Raw genomic sequence first — 17,584 nt, forward strand, 5'->3', positions numbered from 1 at the left:
AAATGAATTACTGGCAAAGAGTCGAAAATGCCCTCTGAAAATTGACATTTTTTTTTTAATTTCTGTGTACAAAGTCTATGGGAAAAATTAAATATTCAAAATTCTATAATAAATCACGTGATGACGTCAGCATGACGAAAAGTTTCGGGACACATCTTCAGATGGTGGTCTAAGTGTGTGCCAGGTTTGAAGTCGATCGGATTTGAAAAAAAGCCAAAAGTGACTTGTAGAACGAAAACACGTGTTATCCTATGAGAAAAAAGTCTGAAAAATAAAAGAGAAAAAAAAAAATAACAGAAACAAGAGCTGTTTCGGTGTGTACACCGAAACAGCTAAAAAAAAAAAAAAAAAAAAATGAGAACAAAAACAAAGGCTTTTCCGCAACTTTGCGGAAAAGCCCAAAAAAAGAAAAAAAAAAAAAAAAAGGAAAAAAAAAAAAATTTAACGAAAACAATAGCTGTTCCCAATAGCTGTTCCCAATTGAAATTGGGAACAGCTAAAAAGAAAAAAAAAAATCTTAACGAAAACAAGAGCTGTTTCGGTGTGTCACCGAAACAGCTAATTATGTTCTTGTATATAGTCTGGGTCCCTGACCCTGCTTCAGACTAAACGAAACAATTTATAGACATCAGGGAATTGTCACGTCGGAAAACCAGACTAGCTGGCTTGCACCTTTTCACGGATGTGTAACCGATTACAAACAAAATGTGGACGAACTAAACAATTGGTAAAATGGAGGCAGTATTTGAAAAAAGCAGGTTTTTTTCCAACGATGGTCGGCCGAGAAAAACTTTTCTTGAAAATGACAGCACATCAGGTGCCGTGATTTCACAGGACTTGCAGTCAAGTAAGATATACAATACTAATATGGTAGTTTTGTTGTTTGATGTTTGCAAATGATGTATATTGCATTTAAACCATTACATAAATAACTTACAATTTATTTCATTACGAGTTGCACGCGATAACATCGTTAGTCTCAACATCTCATTTGTTTGTTTTATCAAGGCTGCACGACATTTTCCCCCAATTAATATTCCCTGTGGGAAAGACTATTTTACACAAATCGGCTTACATTCATAACGCCATGTGGGAGACAGAGCATTAGATCCCTCGTCGCGACAGCATGAATTCGTTACGCAAGCCAGAATGATGGGGAGAATTTTCATTAAGTCGGACTTAGCACAATCCCGTGATAGGTTTCTACCAAAACCCCTCATACGATTTATCATATACAAGTACATTATGATCGCTCATGTTTTTACGCGTGGTCAACGATCCAAAAGACTCCCCGCCCCTAGACTCTAGTGTAGTGTGTTGGTTTTTGAAATCAAGCTCCGGAGCGCAGTCAAGCGGATGAAATAAAGCCGTTCGTGGACAAACAGCTTTGGCATATGAAGTTTGCAAACAACCATATCTCAGAGACGAAATGTGTATTTGCGATCATTTTTCGCTGCTTAATAAAGATTAGTATTAAAATACCTTTTCAATTGAATTTTTGAAAATACGCTCATATAAGCATTATAATGTTTTGTTATTTATGTTTAAGTCACAAGTGACATTCAGTCAGTGAGATAGGTAACCAGTCTAAGACACAAGTAACAGTCAGTCAGTGAGATAGGTAACCAGTCTAAGACACAAGTGACATTCAGTCAGTGAGATAGGTAACCAGTCTAAGACACAAGTAACAGTCAGTCAGTCAGTTAGTCAGCGAGATAGGTTGCCCTGTGGCGCAAGCGCAACGCGGTAAAAAAAAATGTAAACACTTAACAAACGACAAGATTGGAACAAGCATAAACTGTCACGCATTTGAGCATGCGCTGTAAACACAGACTATTAGGATAAGGGGAAACTGGGAAAACTAATTTTCTAAATTCATAAAGGTTGTGAAAAACATTGGAGGCACCCAATATGTATTAAATCTGATATATGCAGGACATGTATACAGTGAACTTCCGTTAATACAAACTCAGCCGGACCTAGGCAAAATGTTTGTTATATCAGAATGTCGTCTTAAGTGGAGTGTCGTTCCTCTTCACTGTACACATAATGACATACTACACAGTCGGGACCAAGACTTTATATTTGCTACAACCAGAGTGTGTAATTAATAGTGTGTGCATTAACGAGAGTAGACTGTACTCGTAAACGCGTTAAATGTTATCCTTATGGTTTCGTTTTTATCAACATGCTAGCATGCCCTCCGAAATGGAAATGCTTTCTAATGTTAAGACAATTAAGAAGACTGAAAGACCTTGAATTTGTCATCATTCCAGAAAGCTAAGGAATTCATACCAAAACCAATCAACCTGTTTTACATGACATTGAATGCATAACAGTGTCTGCAAAGGGCCTGATTAAAGAGTGTTACATGTACTATCTGAAAAGCACAGAAACGGTGCATCAACATAGGAGAAAGATGCACTGTGCAAAACACAAAAAAATGAGTCATAGATTTTTGGCAGAATTGGCTAATTTGAAATGAAATATTAGAGAAGTTCTTCGGAATAATTGAGCTATTTAATGAAACAACTCTTTATTGGTGCTCCGTGCACCTTCATCATGTCTCCCTCCCCGTTCAAAACACATCCAAGGCAAACTAATTACTATAGAAATCTCATCTCCAGCGAAATAATCAGCTCAACTTGAAAAGTGGATGATTCAGCTTTTGGCAGGGACTAAGATGTGTGATGGGAAATGCTGATAACACTTAAATAAGAAGGGTTTTATCTAGTTTGAGGTTAGAAACCCATTTGTTCAATTGATACATTGGATGTCACGCATGCTCTCGAACATCTGATAAAACATCCTTTGAACATGCAACCCAAGGGCGAGGTTTGTCAGGATTGATCCTGATTCGAATATGTTTGTTAAGAATTTTTCCTGATTTGAGAACTTTTGTCAGGATTTTTCCCGATTCGAGGATTTTTGTCAGTATTGTTCCTGCTTCAATGATTTTTGTCAGGATTTTTCCTGATTTGAGGATTTTTGTCAGCATTTTTCCTGATTCGGGTATTTTTGTCAGGATTTTTCCTGATTTGAGGATTTTTGTTGGGATTGTTCCCAGTTTGAGGATATTTTTGAGAATTTTGTGTTTGATTTGAGGATTTTTGTCTGGATTTTTCCTGATTTTAGGATATTTGTCAGTATTTTTCCCGATTTGAGGATATTTGTAAGGATTTTGTGTCTCATTTGAGGATTTTGTCAGGATTTTTCCTGATTTTAAGATATTTGTTATTATTGTGTTTCTGATTTGAGGATTTTTGTCCGCATTTTTCCTGATTCGAGTATTTTTGTCAGGATTTTCCTAATATGAAGACTTTTGTCAGAATGCTACCCGATTTCAGGATTTAATTCAGGATTTGTCCTGATTCGAGGATTTTTGTCAGGAGTTTTCCTGATTTCAGTATTTGTAAAAAAAAAATCAAAATCTGGAATTCCAGATGTGTTACCGTAAGGGTGTTTTGACATATAAAGGTCCATACAGAGCAAAGAAAGTGATATTTTACGGGTGCCTTCAGGCAAATTTATAGAAACATTTATCATAGACCCCACGTTGCTCTGCGGTCCTCAGTGACCCTCAACCTTCTGCAGATATTTCGTGGATTGTTCGCTCCCCCACTCCCCTTCCCTCCCCAATCCCTCCCGTGGTTAATACCATTTCAGCATCTTTCAAATTAACAACTTCACTATATCAACCCATTATGTTTTTTTTCATAACCATATCTGATATTACTCTTCAACTGGATTTGACTCCGATTGAAGAAAACCAAGAACTAAATATATCGGTTTTCCCGGCTATTTGAAAACATTTTTCGTTCGAATTCACCGATTCTTATATTCAAACTCGTCCGGCATCATCGATTTAGTGCACGTCCCATGTTTAATTTCGTCTTTTTTCAGACAGTTTCAAATTTAGTCCAAACAAATTTCAACAATGAGCACATGTTTTCGACCCGTAGCATTCGATTTCGTCTCGTCTACGCCGAATCGTGTTATTCAGAAATCAAATTCGTCTAATATTGATTGATATAAGACGTATTCGATCTATGAATGCTGCCATTCGGCAACAGCTTAAACGAATTTGATCTGTAATGACGAATATTCTCGACCCGTTGACTAAAGGGGGTGACCAAACTTTATAATAAGCCTCTGTACTAATGACGTCAGACTTTGTTTACGTGTGTGCTTTCCTATGGTGCTCAGTTGACCGTGGGCCCCCACTAGCTCCATAGGAAAGTGCACATGTAAACAAAGTGTGACGTCATAAGTACCGAGGCCTATTGAATGGTAAATGACACAATTGTTTAGTTAAAAGCGTGTGAAGTCTTTCGTGGACGAAATTAAATGATAGAGTTGGTGAATTTGAATTTAAAATAGTCGAGAAAACCTATACTTGCAATGTCGAGGATTAACTGGGACGTATTTTCCAATCAATTAATCAGCTCTTCTGTTTCTACTCCAATCCCCTTTGCAGGAGAACTCGGACACGGAGTGGAAGTTTGCCCGCGCCCGGATGTGGGTGCACTTCCTCCACGTGGGCGGGACGGTGCCGCCCCCTTTTAATGTCATCCCGACCCGTACGGCCATCACGCAGCTCTTTTCGAGCTGCTATCGGCGCTGCTGCGTCACACGCCGCAACCAAAATGGGGTAATTTTTTTTAAATTTTTTGTAACCACGGAGGAATGTCGGTTTGTTACTTTTGCGTCAGTCATTTTGCTCACCGGTGACATTCAATACCAGAACGGCAGATATTTGCAGGTGATGTGATTGTGCCTTTAATATACAAGCATGGCATTTGGCACACAATCATAGTATGTCATGAGAAAGATATTTGGCTATAGGGCTATCACAGTTTTGCCTTTGATAAAGAATATACATGTAGGTAGAATAACAAGCAATGACAGCCATATTTGAAAATGTTAAAAGTGACAAATCTGCAAAAGCCCTATAGCCAAATATCTTTCACATGACATACTCTGACTGTGTGCCAAATGCCATGCTTGTATCATCAAAGGCATAATTCTTCCAAATATCTCCCCTATCTGCCCCACTATAGAGTGTGAAACTACATTATGTATATGCAGGAAATTGTCGGCCGCATAATATTTTAATTAATATAACGTTTTTTTAATTGTAGCATGTTTTAATTGCTTCAGTTACATGACAATAATTTTTCTTGAAAATTGTAGCTTTAGTATGCTTCCCAAATAGATACGTTGACAGTAACTGTTCCCATGATATGAATCGTATTTTGTTATGACACAATATATTGAAAAATGACATACTTCATAGCGAAACCTCTTGATAAATTAAGAGTATGCGAGTCTTGTTTAGCTGGTTGTAATCACAAAAGATTTTGTATATTTTTTAACAATTTTCTTAATTTCTGTTTCTATTTCAGAAAAATAAAATAGCAGAACACGCGTACAAGGTAAGCCTTTTATTTCTTTCAGGAAAATAAAACATGCAGGGTGAGTAAAAAAAAAGCGAAACCCAAATGTCGGGACTATGTATTTGTAGTGAAGTTCTGCATGTAGCACTTTCAAAATCTAGGATATGAAAGCCCAATTCATAATCTTTCTTTTAGTGCAAGGATCAATCAAATCACGCATGTGCTTTTTAAGTTACGGAATTTTAAACACAACCACCGTTTGTTTTAAAGTTCTGTCCACGGATCACAAGAAGGCAAGAGTTCTTTCAGCCAAACGAAAGCAAATCACAAAGGGATGCGTGTGAATATCGTTTTGCTGAAAGAACGCACACCTTTGTTTAGTGATCAGTGGACCGTGAGAACTTTAACACGGTGGTTTTGTTTAAAAGTCCTTTACTTGCAAAGTACATGTGTAATTCGAATGATGCTTGTACTAAAAGAAAGCTTAGAAATCGTGATTTAATATCCTAGATTTTGAAAGTGCTACATGCAGAACTTCACCAAAACAATAGTCCCGACATTTGGGTTTCGCTTTTTTGACTTACCCTGTATAGGCCATAGAGAAAGAAAAAAAACCTTTCCGTGATACGAAATAATGTTTACATTGGTAGCGTGGGCAAGTGGACAGTCGTTTTATTATTTATGACTGTCATGTCATTAAGGCTATACTATTGGCTCCGCATCACTGCGTATATCGACATGCTACCATCAGTAGTAACCTAATATTCTAGTTGGGCCTGCCCATCAAGCACAATATTCTATATATATAGTCGCTTCTGAAACGATCACTAAAAATATCTCCAGTCCCTAAAAAGGAACTGTTTTGTTTTATTAAGCAGTGAGAAATTCATAACACAAAGCGACATATTTACTATTAACTTTTAAAGTCTAAAATCAATTAATGACTCTTCACGCAGAGAGATATCATAGGTAAGTTTTCAAAAAAGCTGTTAACATTTACAAATATTTTGTAATAACACAAACTGATGTGTAATTCAGATTGACTCAAACACCATTTTATGTAACGAGTGTGTTTCACAAATAGTTTTTAACAGAAGCTGTTTAAGACTGAGACAAAAGTCATGTACCTGGTAGATTTTGTTCGGTACGATATTTACGTATTACAATTATATACGGCAGATAAAAGCTAATGCCTCTTTTTTCGATCCAATGATAACCAGCCTTTGAGTAATTCATCATGCGCTACTAACGGACTTATTTTTAGAGCAACATACATAAAAAAAAAAAACAGAAACGAGTGAGTCAGAATGCTATAGAAAGCATTATAGAATTCTTCTTGAGTGACTTTAATTTGACAATCCTCTAGATCGCGGTCCCGATTTATGGCCGTGTGCTGCTTGGAAGATGGCCACTCGATGGGTCGTTATTAATATCATTTTCCCGCTGGGCACGCCAAGTTATAAAAACAATAAATCTCCAATGGTTTGAAAGCGACAAGAAAGTATTACAGGGCGTCGTTTCCCTGTTTTCCTGTCCAAATGGATTTCAGCGATTAATTATGATTGATAGTACGTGTAAGACCCGGAAACTGACAGAGACATAAATTTTGATTCGCGCAGTACTACCATAACATGACTTGTGACGATAGTGATGGGCAACGCTCAATATTAAAATGTTATACCGGTGTTAAGCCTTACGTGAAATTGTAAGAGGATTTTGAAGAATGTATATATTTTTTTTATAGACCTGTGATATAACCTGGGATAGTATTTGTAGAATGTAGCTACATGTGTTTACATGTTCAAGGTGAGTTGGCTGTGTAAACGAGTTTCATATACGGTATACCAAATTGTGTTGATAGGCATGCGTAAACAGTTAACCGGCATTTCGCTTGCCAACATACAGAAGGATCAAGAATCGACGACATGTTATCGATTCCTAAAGCCACGAAGAATCGAAACATGTGCATGTCAAGTATGCGCGAATACTGCAAACACCGATTAGTGCAGAATCGACGATTTACACATCGATCTTAGAACTGACCTTTTTGAATTTAATCGGTTCTTTGCAAATAAACTGTGGTGAATCTGCTTCACGTCTCATGAAAACTGATGATTCTAACAGTTTTTCATATAAAAAGGAGTGATGGATAAGTCTATAAGCTGCATCCGAAGGTCAAAACTTCTTAATTGACATACCAACTGCGCACATGTTTTTATGATACACGGCGATAAGAGATGTGCAAACAGAAGTAAAATTGACTAAACGGAAGAGAGCGTGTTTTATCAGTAATTACTCCTTAGCGTGGTCAGTGCCATGAAACAAATTGCACCCAAATGGACCCCAATTTATTCCGCAGAGGCCGCGACCTGGCATGGTTGACCATCCGTATCGCGTCCGTTCATATTGTTGTCCATCCGTGTCGCGTCCGTAATTGTTGGGGTATTTTCCTCTGGCAAAACAGCTCAGGGTTTGAATGGCCGGCAGAACCATCTGTGAAATCTGACAGGGGTCAGTCTGTTGGAACGTGGACGGCTGACTGAGCTGAACTTTCAGTTGACCATGCCTTTTTGATCTCCCCAGGGATCACATAATGCAGTGTGACCAGTGTCGTGACTGCATCATATGAAGGGGCCATTTTAAAATTAGGTTTCGTATGCGGCTGCGGCTCGCATATCTATCTATCCTAGCCTAGACCTACTATACTCTACTCGCTTGTTATAGCGATTTGATGCCCTGCAGTCCGTCTCGACCTCTCAAGACATGGACTTAATATCATGAAATTGGAACCTAAGCCCGAACCGGTGACCAAGTCGAGGGGGAGATAAGCCTCAAAGTGTCATTAGACCCGCGGAGGACCATGCAACAGGCTACAAACTCGTACCCAGCTTGCAACGTATGCAATATCTAACTGAGCACAAACTTTTCGACACGTCGGTGTTATCTCACGAAACCACTCGTTTAAGATTGAACTTGTTTTTGTATATGATATGCGTATATATGCCCACTGTGGAGCTCAACGTTCTTCACCTTTACACGTATTACTCGCGTTCGAAGGCTCATCAATTAAAACATGCTTAGGCTATATTATATAAGCAAATCATGTTTCCAAATAAAACAAACAGAAGGTTACCTCCGCCATGGTGTTGAATGGTTGGTTGGTTGGTTGGTAAGTTTGTCTGTTAACAGGATAACTCAAAAAGTTGTGGACAGATTCTCATGCCATTTTTCTAAGGACGGTACAAGTACAAATCGATTAGATTTTGGAAGTGATCCGTATCTGTGTCTGGGTGTAGGATGTTTTTAAAGATTCTTCAGCGTGTCGTATTTGCGAATATGCTATGTGTAGAGACGTGTGTGGATATTAACGCAGCGTGCAGTCGATGAGCGCATAGCGAACATATCACTGAAGCCAACAGGTCAATGGACTCGATCATTTGATACTATAGGGGAGTTTGGAATGTGCAGTAAAATATGGAAGTCCAGTGGATGTGTGAGTATTTCTATCGGGTGTACTGACAATAATGGCAGGGAATTTTTTCAGCTTTGGCGGATGTTTGCGCTCTTTGAGTCCTTTCTAGTTGGATATGTTTTGATTTCGGGGATCGTGTAATTTTGTTCCACGACAAACAAGATTCTTAAATATTTGCCTAATGAACAATTATTATACTATTTTCTTAGTTAGAAAAAGCCGTTTCCTCTCCGGGTGATCTGTGTTCCATATTTGGTAGACATCATTGCTTATGTTGCTACCATCGTGATCCCCGGCCACATGGCATATACGGGTTGACGGCTTCTGACTCGCGCCCCTTGAACAAAGACCTCAGTTGGTAGAGCACCGGTACGCTAATCTGGAGATCACAGGGTCCAAATCTCACTCTTGTCATAGTCTTTGTTCAACGTCAAAAAAGATTGCACCCAGTAAGTTTCACTTTGTGGTTTATATTGCTTTAAAGAAAATATTATAATTGTCATCTCACTATGGACGATGAAGCCACAGTTTCGTTACAGAGTTACGAACTGGACACTTTCCCCGAAATGTTGCAACAGTATACCAAGTGCCAACAGCTGCGTAAGCTTATACAACGTATCAACTACTAATACAGATCATGGCGAAACCACTACCATAGGTGGTAGATGTAAACACTTAATGGATATTAAAATTGAATAATTTATGACGAGAGTGCCTTGACGTTGTAGCAGTGACGTGGTGCGTGAAGACGACCCTGTTCCAAAGGTATCCGATGCCTCATTTAATTACTTGGCAGCTGTGTTGTAAAATACACACCTGTCTGTGGACAAGCGGTGTAATGAACGCACGATCAGGTCCTGATAGCACCTGTATCGTTTGGGTTGGATGTTTGCTGAACAGTAAAAGTCGAACTTTTGAGACATCATTCACTTGCAAAGCGCAACGAACTATTCCCGTCGCTTCTGCGTGGATTGCATTATTACCCACACGAGTAGCCATTTAAGTAAACGAAGCTTTCCAGTGCTTATAAAGATAATAATAATGATTACCGAGAATGGATCACATGGGAGAAATTCCCATAGACTTGTACACAATTTATTTTTCCAACTTTAATGACCGCTTTTAAAGCTCAATTTTATCCGACCCCAACGGATTTTGGTATTTTTACTAATTGGCCTATGAACAACAGATATATAGCCTATTTGCGACGGTAAAATGTGGCCTCTAAATAGTGGCTAAGGCATTAGGGACACATTGAAATATCTCCTTAATTCCACATGCCTCCCGATACATGTATAATCTACGACGCTGGTGTGTCCCAAAGGTCCTATTTGTGGTTGTAAGTAGTGCTTAAATAGCGCTTTAAAGATCTCAAAGCGCTTTACAATTATTACCCTTGTTCATCGGGCAATGACACCAGTTTTTGCAGCACTTTGAGATCTGCGCATTCGAGTCTCTACCTTTACAGGGACCCACTTATACTAGTACTACGTGGTGAGAAGCGATAGTAGAATGTCTTGCCTAAGAACACAAGTACCGTGCTCCCCGTCAGGGTTCGAGCCCACATACCACGGCACGTCAGTCGAACATCGTTTGCTAGCTAGCGTAACCCTTTCCGTTATCTGGAGAGAATCAGAGGTTTTAAAATACACTGGGACAAAAGTATAAACAATATGAAATAAAAATACAGCATTAAGTGCATTTCGTTTACAAATGTATCATTGTTAAAAATGGTTCCCTATATTATTAGTTACCAAGTCGCGACAATTGTAAATTGTAAATTGGACGTTTTTGTAGTTCACACAAATTAGAAACATTGCAAACGAAATGTTTTGACTATATCTCGTAACATTTATTGAGGCTGCCCGATTATTCATGTCAGTGTTGAGATCATCTACACTGTTCAAATGCCCGTAAATTTACGGACTCCGTAAAGTGAAATATTCCGTATTTTCGTCGTAAATAATCGGATCTTTCCGTAAATGCAAATATTAATTATGCTAATTAGCGTGATTACAATCAAACACATCGGCCAAAACACCTACACATAATATAGTACATCTAAGTACATATTGTTGTTTCACCCACAACCGTGTACACATGCCCAAACTCATGTTAGGGTCTGTTTATTTTACGGAATGAAAACACTTTTCCGGAAATTTTGCTGCAGGAAAACGGAAAGCTATTTTCTTTCCTGCAGCAAAATTTCGGGAAAAAGTTTTTCATTCCGTAAAATAAAAAAAATGTGAAACAAAAATGATGTACGTGTACAGTCTCTTTAGTTCTCAGATCAAGCCATGATCTGTCGCGACATCGTTGTGACAATGAAGTCATTCGTCCGAGAACTTTAGGGGCGGGCCGAACGACACATCTCCCTCGCCTTGAAGACGAGCCTGCCGCCGGTAGTCGCGTCTGCCGAACGTGTCGCTGGACCCACTATCTGAGCGTTTGGTTTCGCGCGTGCCGGCGCCTCGTGTTTAGTGAATTTCGGCTGGTTTAAATGAGAATTATTCACAAAGGCGCTCATTGGAAGAATTGGGCGACACATCTTTCTCAAGACACTTGAATACATTTAAACGTACACTAGCACGAAATTTAAAAAGCGACAAGAGACCAAACGGTATTTGCACGGGAATGTAGCGCGCAGTATAAATTTCTTGCCTCTGCTAGGTTAACACATTCCCGAATTATAGCCACGCATACCCCATTCTATCCCGAATAAAAGTTCTTGTCGGCATCGGGAGAAATTGGCCCGAATTCCCTGTTTGTAAAAATAACTTAGGAATGAAACAGAAATAATCAAGAACTAGGTACAAATTGGAAGCCGAATCAGACCGAACCAAGCCGGGAAAAAAAATGCGATTTAGTGCAGAATAACACCGGATTGTAGCGATTTTGTCAAGAATAAAATACGAATAACTCAAGAATCATCCAGAATGACCCAGAATTATGCCGATTTAGTGCATTCGTAAGTTATTCTCATAATATTCGTACATTTCTTGATACATTCGTATTAATTTGGCATGATTCTGGACTGTTAACAATCAATTAATCAATCAAAAAATATGTTTAAAGCGCCAAAATCCAAAAAAAAGTGCTCTAAGGCGCTGATGGGGCACTATAAAGAAGAAGAAGACGAATTATAGATGGTACACCTCCTGAAACAGGTGAGCTTTCAGGAGTGTCTTGAATGTATGCAGTGAGTTGGTATCTCTAATGTATTCTGGAAGTTTGTTCCAGACAACACATACAATATAACTCTACGAAACAATATAACTCTACGAAACTTGTAAGAATGCTGTAAGAATAGCCAGAAGGCTGTAAGAATAGCCACAATTAGTGATAAGTACAAGAAAAATAAAGCAAACAATTGAAATTGGTTCCCGAATTACCTCGACAATTTTGAACATGTCCAAAACTGTCGGGGCGATTCCCGATCTTTATGCTAGGTTCACACATTATTTCCTCGAATTACCCCGATGTATCCTGAATAAAAACTCTTAATGGCATCGGGAGAAATTAGTCCCGATTCGCTGTTTGTAAGAAAAACGTAAGAATGAACGAAAAATAATCAAGAACTAGGTACGAATAATGGAAGCCGAATCAGACCAAATCGTGCCGAAGGATTGCGATTTAGTGCAGTATAAAACCGAATAAGCCTCTGTACTAATGACGTCACACTTTGTTAACATGTGCACTTTCCTATGGAGCCAGTGGGGGTCCACGGTCCACTGAGCACCATAGGAAAGCACACACGTTGTTTAACGTGTGACGTCATTAGTACAGAGTCTTGTTGAAGCGATTTTGTTAAGAATAATATACGCATTATTCCATCGTCATCCAGAATGACCCAGAATTATGCCGATTTAGTGTATTCGTAATTATTTTTCTCATAATATTCGTACATTTCTTGAAATATTCGTAATAATTCGGCATGATTCTGGACTGTTAACACAACTAATAACTCTACGAAGCTTGTAAGAATTCTGTAAGAATCATCCAGAATTTGTCATGAATACAACAAGAATAAATGAACCAAGAATTGAAATTGGTTCCCGAATCACGCCGACAATTTTGAGCACTTCCAAAATTGTCGGGGCGCTTCCCGATCTTGAACGAGCTTTCACCGAACTAACAGAATCATCCCGAGACAGCCAAGAACCATTTCCCGATTTTACTCAAGAATTGCTATTCGCGGCGAATCGGCTTAAAAATCGGGAATGTGTGATCTTAGCATTAACGATCTTTCACCGAAATAACATAATCATCCCGAGGCGGCCACGAACCATTTCCGGATTTTACTCAAGAATTGCTATTCGCGGCGAATCGGCTTAAACATCGGGAATGTGTGAGCCTAGCAAAATGAAGGGGAAACGAAAACTGTATTTGTCTTATTTGTACAATTTCCTTTTCTGCCTGCTGAAATAATACCAAACTTATCGGCGGAAGATAATCTTCCAATGAATCGGGCGTGTTTACTCCTTGAAAACACCCTTCAGCAAAAAAAACCTTGCGAGACTACTTACAGGCTTTGAACACCTGAGGCACAGTGCAGGTGCAGTGTCTGTAGCAACAAAACTCCGCTTGATGTTTTTGTTTAATAGTGCACGTCATAAGACTAGAACTATAACTGAAACCCTAATGAACAACACGTCAAATATCGGGCATTATGACGCACATTACAGCTCCGTGCTTTGAACACGTATCGAACATTTTGCAGGTAACTCCTTTTTACCACTTTGATTCCCGACTGGGATGCTCGCGCGTCGTTTCACTGCCCAATTCCGAGGATAGAGAATGTGTCATCAGCAAATTGACGCCGGAACCTCTTGCGCTTAATTTGAAGGGGTGAAAAAACCGACACGTCTGGTCGCCGCAAACCGCAGCGCATGTCCAACAATGTCCCGTGGGTTTGTGCCGAGGGTGAGAGAACTCATCAACATTACCGACGCGCATGTTGGTCACATGACGCGGTATCGGGTTTCAGTGGACGCGTCTGGCTGGAAGTATCATGCCACAATGGATATGCACCGAAGTGGTACCCTCTATGTTTTATACTTGAATGTTGGCTGGGAGGCTAATTTTATGCATCGCAACATTAATGTATCGCGATGCAGTTGACACTTTTAGAGAGCACAGGGTGAGGGGAAAATAAGCAGTCACTCATGAGACAGGCAACTTTTAAGCCTCTGTGCCGCGGGCCGTTACTAACGATTAACCATAGGAGATCCGGGGTCACTAATGTCAATTTTTTAGCACTCGCAGGAGCTTCTACATGTCACTTGGTGGTCGGTCGGTTGGTCTGTCTGTCTGTCCCCGAAAATCGACCCCCAAAAAATAATACCAAAAAATAATAGACTCATTCACGAAATGCCACGCCGTAGTCATAAAATGCACTGTGAATGCATAGCTATTTTGTTTCGATCGATGCGCATGCGCATTTATTTTGCACATGTCTGTCCCCGAGAATTGACCAAAATATACCCCATAAGTTTCCCACAAAATATAGATATCAAACAATAATTTTCAAAAACAAATATACAAACAAAATCAATTAAATACTTAATAACAAAAGTGTTTGTATCAATTCTGAAAGATTTTTTATGAAAAAGTTTGTAAATTGAAAATATGTGCAGTATTGTTATAGTCACGTGGTATTTATCACACATGACTTTAAATCTACGTAAACATCTGAAGTATGGTGTTCCATATGTGCCATCGACATCGCAATTTTGGGCGTCGCATTTTTAAGCTCTGGCAGGGATCGTTTTGATGGATTTCATGCAAGACTTTCATGCAAGACGGCCAGAGCTTATTGTGCACTTGCACTTGTCTTTTTTTTTAATCCAGGCTTGTTGCCTTCTTTTTGCTCCTAAAAGAATTTATTCTTAACACTCCTGACATTATATCTTCACCATAGGAGGAAACATCTCTGAAAAGTATCGGCAAAATCCAGGGAGAAAACTTGTTCTTTGCCCCTAACAAGTTGCACATAAAAAAAATTATTCTTATCCAGAATTAGTGAAATAGCTCTGTGAAAATACCCTTATATGTCAAAGTGCGTTAGGTCGCAAGATGAGACAACAACAACTAAAAGCATTGAAAAGACATCTATTGAACCCTGAAGACTGTCAGTGTTATATTGAAAGGTCTAAAATAATAAAATACGAAAAACCTAACCTCAACAATATTGAAAAGATTGATCATTACATCCACCTTACACTTTTATAATAAAACGGTCACCGTCTTGAATTAAAAAAAAAAATAGTACCCTTTCCAATTGTCTTTGCTTACTTTATGCCACCAGAAAATTGCAAGACTGCTGGCGGAGCGATACATCTTAGATCATTCGTCCTCCAGTGGCGGTGATGCGGAGAATGCCGTGTCCAGGGCTGACGTCATGGCCATCCGGAACGACGTGGCCGTCTTCAGGTAAGCAATGAAATTAAGGTATTTTGGCAAGAGGTTGAAATTTTATATTGGGAAAATCGGCTTTTTAAAAACCTTCACTTGGAGTTATTCCACATTTTACTGAGCTCTACAGGAGTTTGAGGAAGGTTTAAAATACGTTGTGATGTTCGTTGTTATTTGGTTAAATTTTGTTTACATGATACAATTTTCCGTGGTTATAAATGCATACATTACCGATCAAGTTCGATAAAGATGCATTGGTTGACTAGTTGCTGATTCGTGACGTACATTACTTTGCACCTGCGATATAAGTACATGTACACACGTATGTGCGACTCTACGCGTAGCTGTACAGTCTTGATAAACAGCCACGCAACCAATTAACCTTATAGGCTGGTTCCAAATGGTGGACTAAACTAGTCCAACAATCCTCGACTGACTTGCGTTCGCAGGGACGGATCCAGCTTTGGCTCCGCGGGGGGGGGGGGGGGGCTGTTAAGAAGAAGGAAGGTGGTGAAGTAGCAGACATGTGCTACTCATTTCGGCATTTTTCTTGCCTCTCTTGGGGCGGGGGATAGGGGGGCGGGTTTGAATGCCTAACCCTCACCGTAGACTCGCTACTGCAAAACAGCAAGGTTTACTTGACCCATTGAGCAGTGTAACAGAGCTAACGTCGTATTTGCTGATCGAGCGTACGCATTGTTAAAAGCTGTATAGCTCTAGGCAGAGGTAGCATTTATAGTTCATGAAGGCGCAACCAGGTCAGGTCATGTCGTAAATAGCACAACCATCTTACGGTTGATTCATTAATAAAACACTTCAGAGTACTTTTTATAAAAAAAAGAAGAGAAAATGGGGGGGGGGGGAGAGAGAATAGAAAAAAACGTATGCACCGAGCGGTTGGATGGTACACTTCAGTCGTCGCTGACCGGCCCAAGTTGAATACATGAATATCAAATCACCGGTACGGTTTGTCCGAGCGGGACTCTGAGCAAGTCACCACCGTGGACGGACCCAGGTTAAGCCAAGATTGAATGCAGCCGTTCATAATTATGTAATTCGACTATCGCTTGATGGGGATTCTCGATTTCCGAGATTGGATGAACTATCTTTTCTTAAATGAAAAAAGTAAGACTGCTGCAAACTGCTTACTGACTGGGTGGACCTGAAATATATAAATCTAAAAATTAATGTGGCCTGACGTTGCAAACTTAGCAAGTTCTTCTTCAGAGGCTAAAACAGAAATTTTTGTTTTAGCCTCTGAAGAAGAACTTGCTAAGTTCGCAACGTCATGCCACATTAATTTTTAGATTTATCTTTTCTTAAGGGAGAGTTCCATCCAAATTGTTCCTGGAGATTCACGTATAAAGATCCTTATTTTAGATCCGGGTTTGTCGTGTTTTTGTTTGTTGGTTAATTTTTTTTTTTTTAATTGATCATGTTATTAAAGGGACATTACGGCCTGGATACGCCCAATTGGGCTAGAAAACGAGTTTTAAACGAAATTATATTAAATGAAAAGAATATTTGAAAGTAGAATATAAACGTCCACTCACCCATCCGTCACAACCTGGGCGTTTTTGTGTTATTTATGCGAGACCAGTGTGAGAACGAATTTCGGGGGTCACAATAATAGTGTCCCGAAGAATCGAGCTGTTCAGTTGTGTGCCTTCTGCGGACGTGTAAGAAATAACATCGGTGTATTGGCACTGTGTGTAATTAATGTGACACACACAACGAGTATCGTACATTGAAGGAAAACGATAGGAAAAACGTACTCGTATTCCGTCGTGTCCAATCTGTACAACCGGTTTTTCGTTCGTCTTTTCTCGGGAACAGTGAGACATTAGGTTAGTTTCCTTTCAACTAGACCTCTAAAGCAGTAGAAGTAAACAGCAAAAACCATGACATTTTCGAAGATTTCAGGCCGTAATGCTCCTTTAATGCAAACAGATGGTGGTTTATTTTATCATTCCATGTATTTATGCAAGCAGAAAAAGGTCAAACAAAATTGTGCAATACAGTAGCTGTGGACCAACTTAGTGACCTCGAACAATATCTGTTCTAATTAATTCGAAAATTTACATGAACATCCACTCCAGGTCAAATACGTTAAAACCTGCACGTTTGTCTGCTTAATTGTTTTTTTTTTTTTTTCCTTTCATTTTTTTATTTATATTTATTGGGGCATCCACTCCACAGTGTAGGATAACATCTGACTAAGGTACCTGCATGCCTGAAATGGGCTCAGGCGGCATGGTGGCTTCAACCTGGTGAAATCGTTGTGTAAGATTGTGTTTCATTT

At 39.3% G+C, this 17,584-nt stretch overlaps 1 protein-coding gene across 1 annotated transcript in view; it reads left to right on the forward strand.

Moving 5' to 3' along the window:
• The window catches only part of LOC119735626 (short transient receptor potential channel 4-like), an 89,305-nt gene that overhangs the window by 59,982 nt on the left and 11,739 nt on the right, over window positions 1–17,584 (forward strand). The window contains exons 11-13 of the mRNA XM_038209411.1: window positions 4,478–4,651; window positions 5,406–5,435; window positions 15,176–15,300. Coding sequence (XP_038065339.1) covers window positions 4,478–4,651; window positions 5,406–5,435; window positions 15,176–15,300 — 329 coding nt within the window. The remainder of the gene's footprint in view (window positions 1–4,477; window positions 4,652–5,405; window positions 5,436–15,175; window positions 15,301–17,584) is intronic.

This window comes from Patiria miniata, unplaced genomic scaffold (assembly GCF_015706575.1).
Source record: "Patiria miniata isolate m_02_andy unplaced genomic scaffold, ASM1570657v1 HiC_scaffold_29, whole genome shotgun sequence".
In the NCBI taxonomy this organism is placed as follows: domain Eukaryota; kingdom Metazoa; phylum Echinodermata; class Asteroidea; order Valvatida; family Asterinidae; genus Patiria; species Patiria miniata.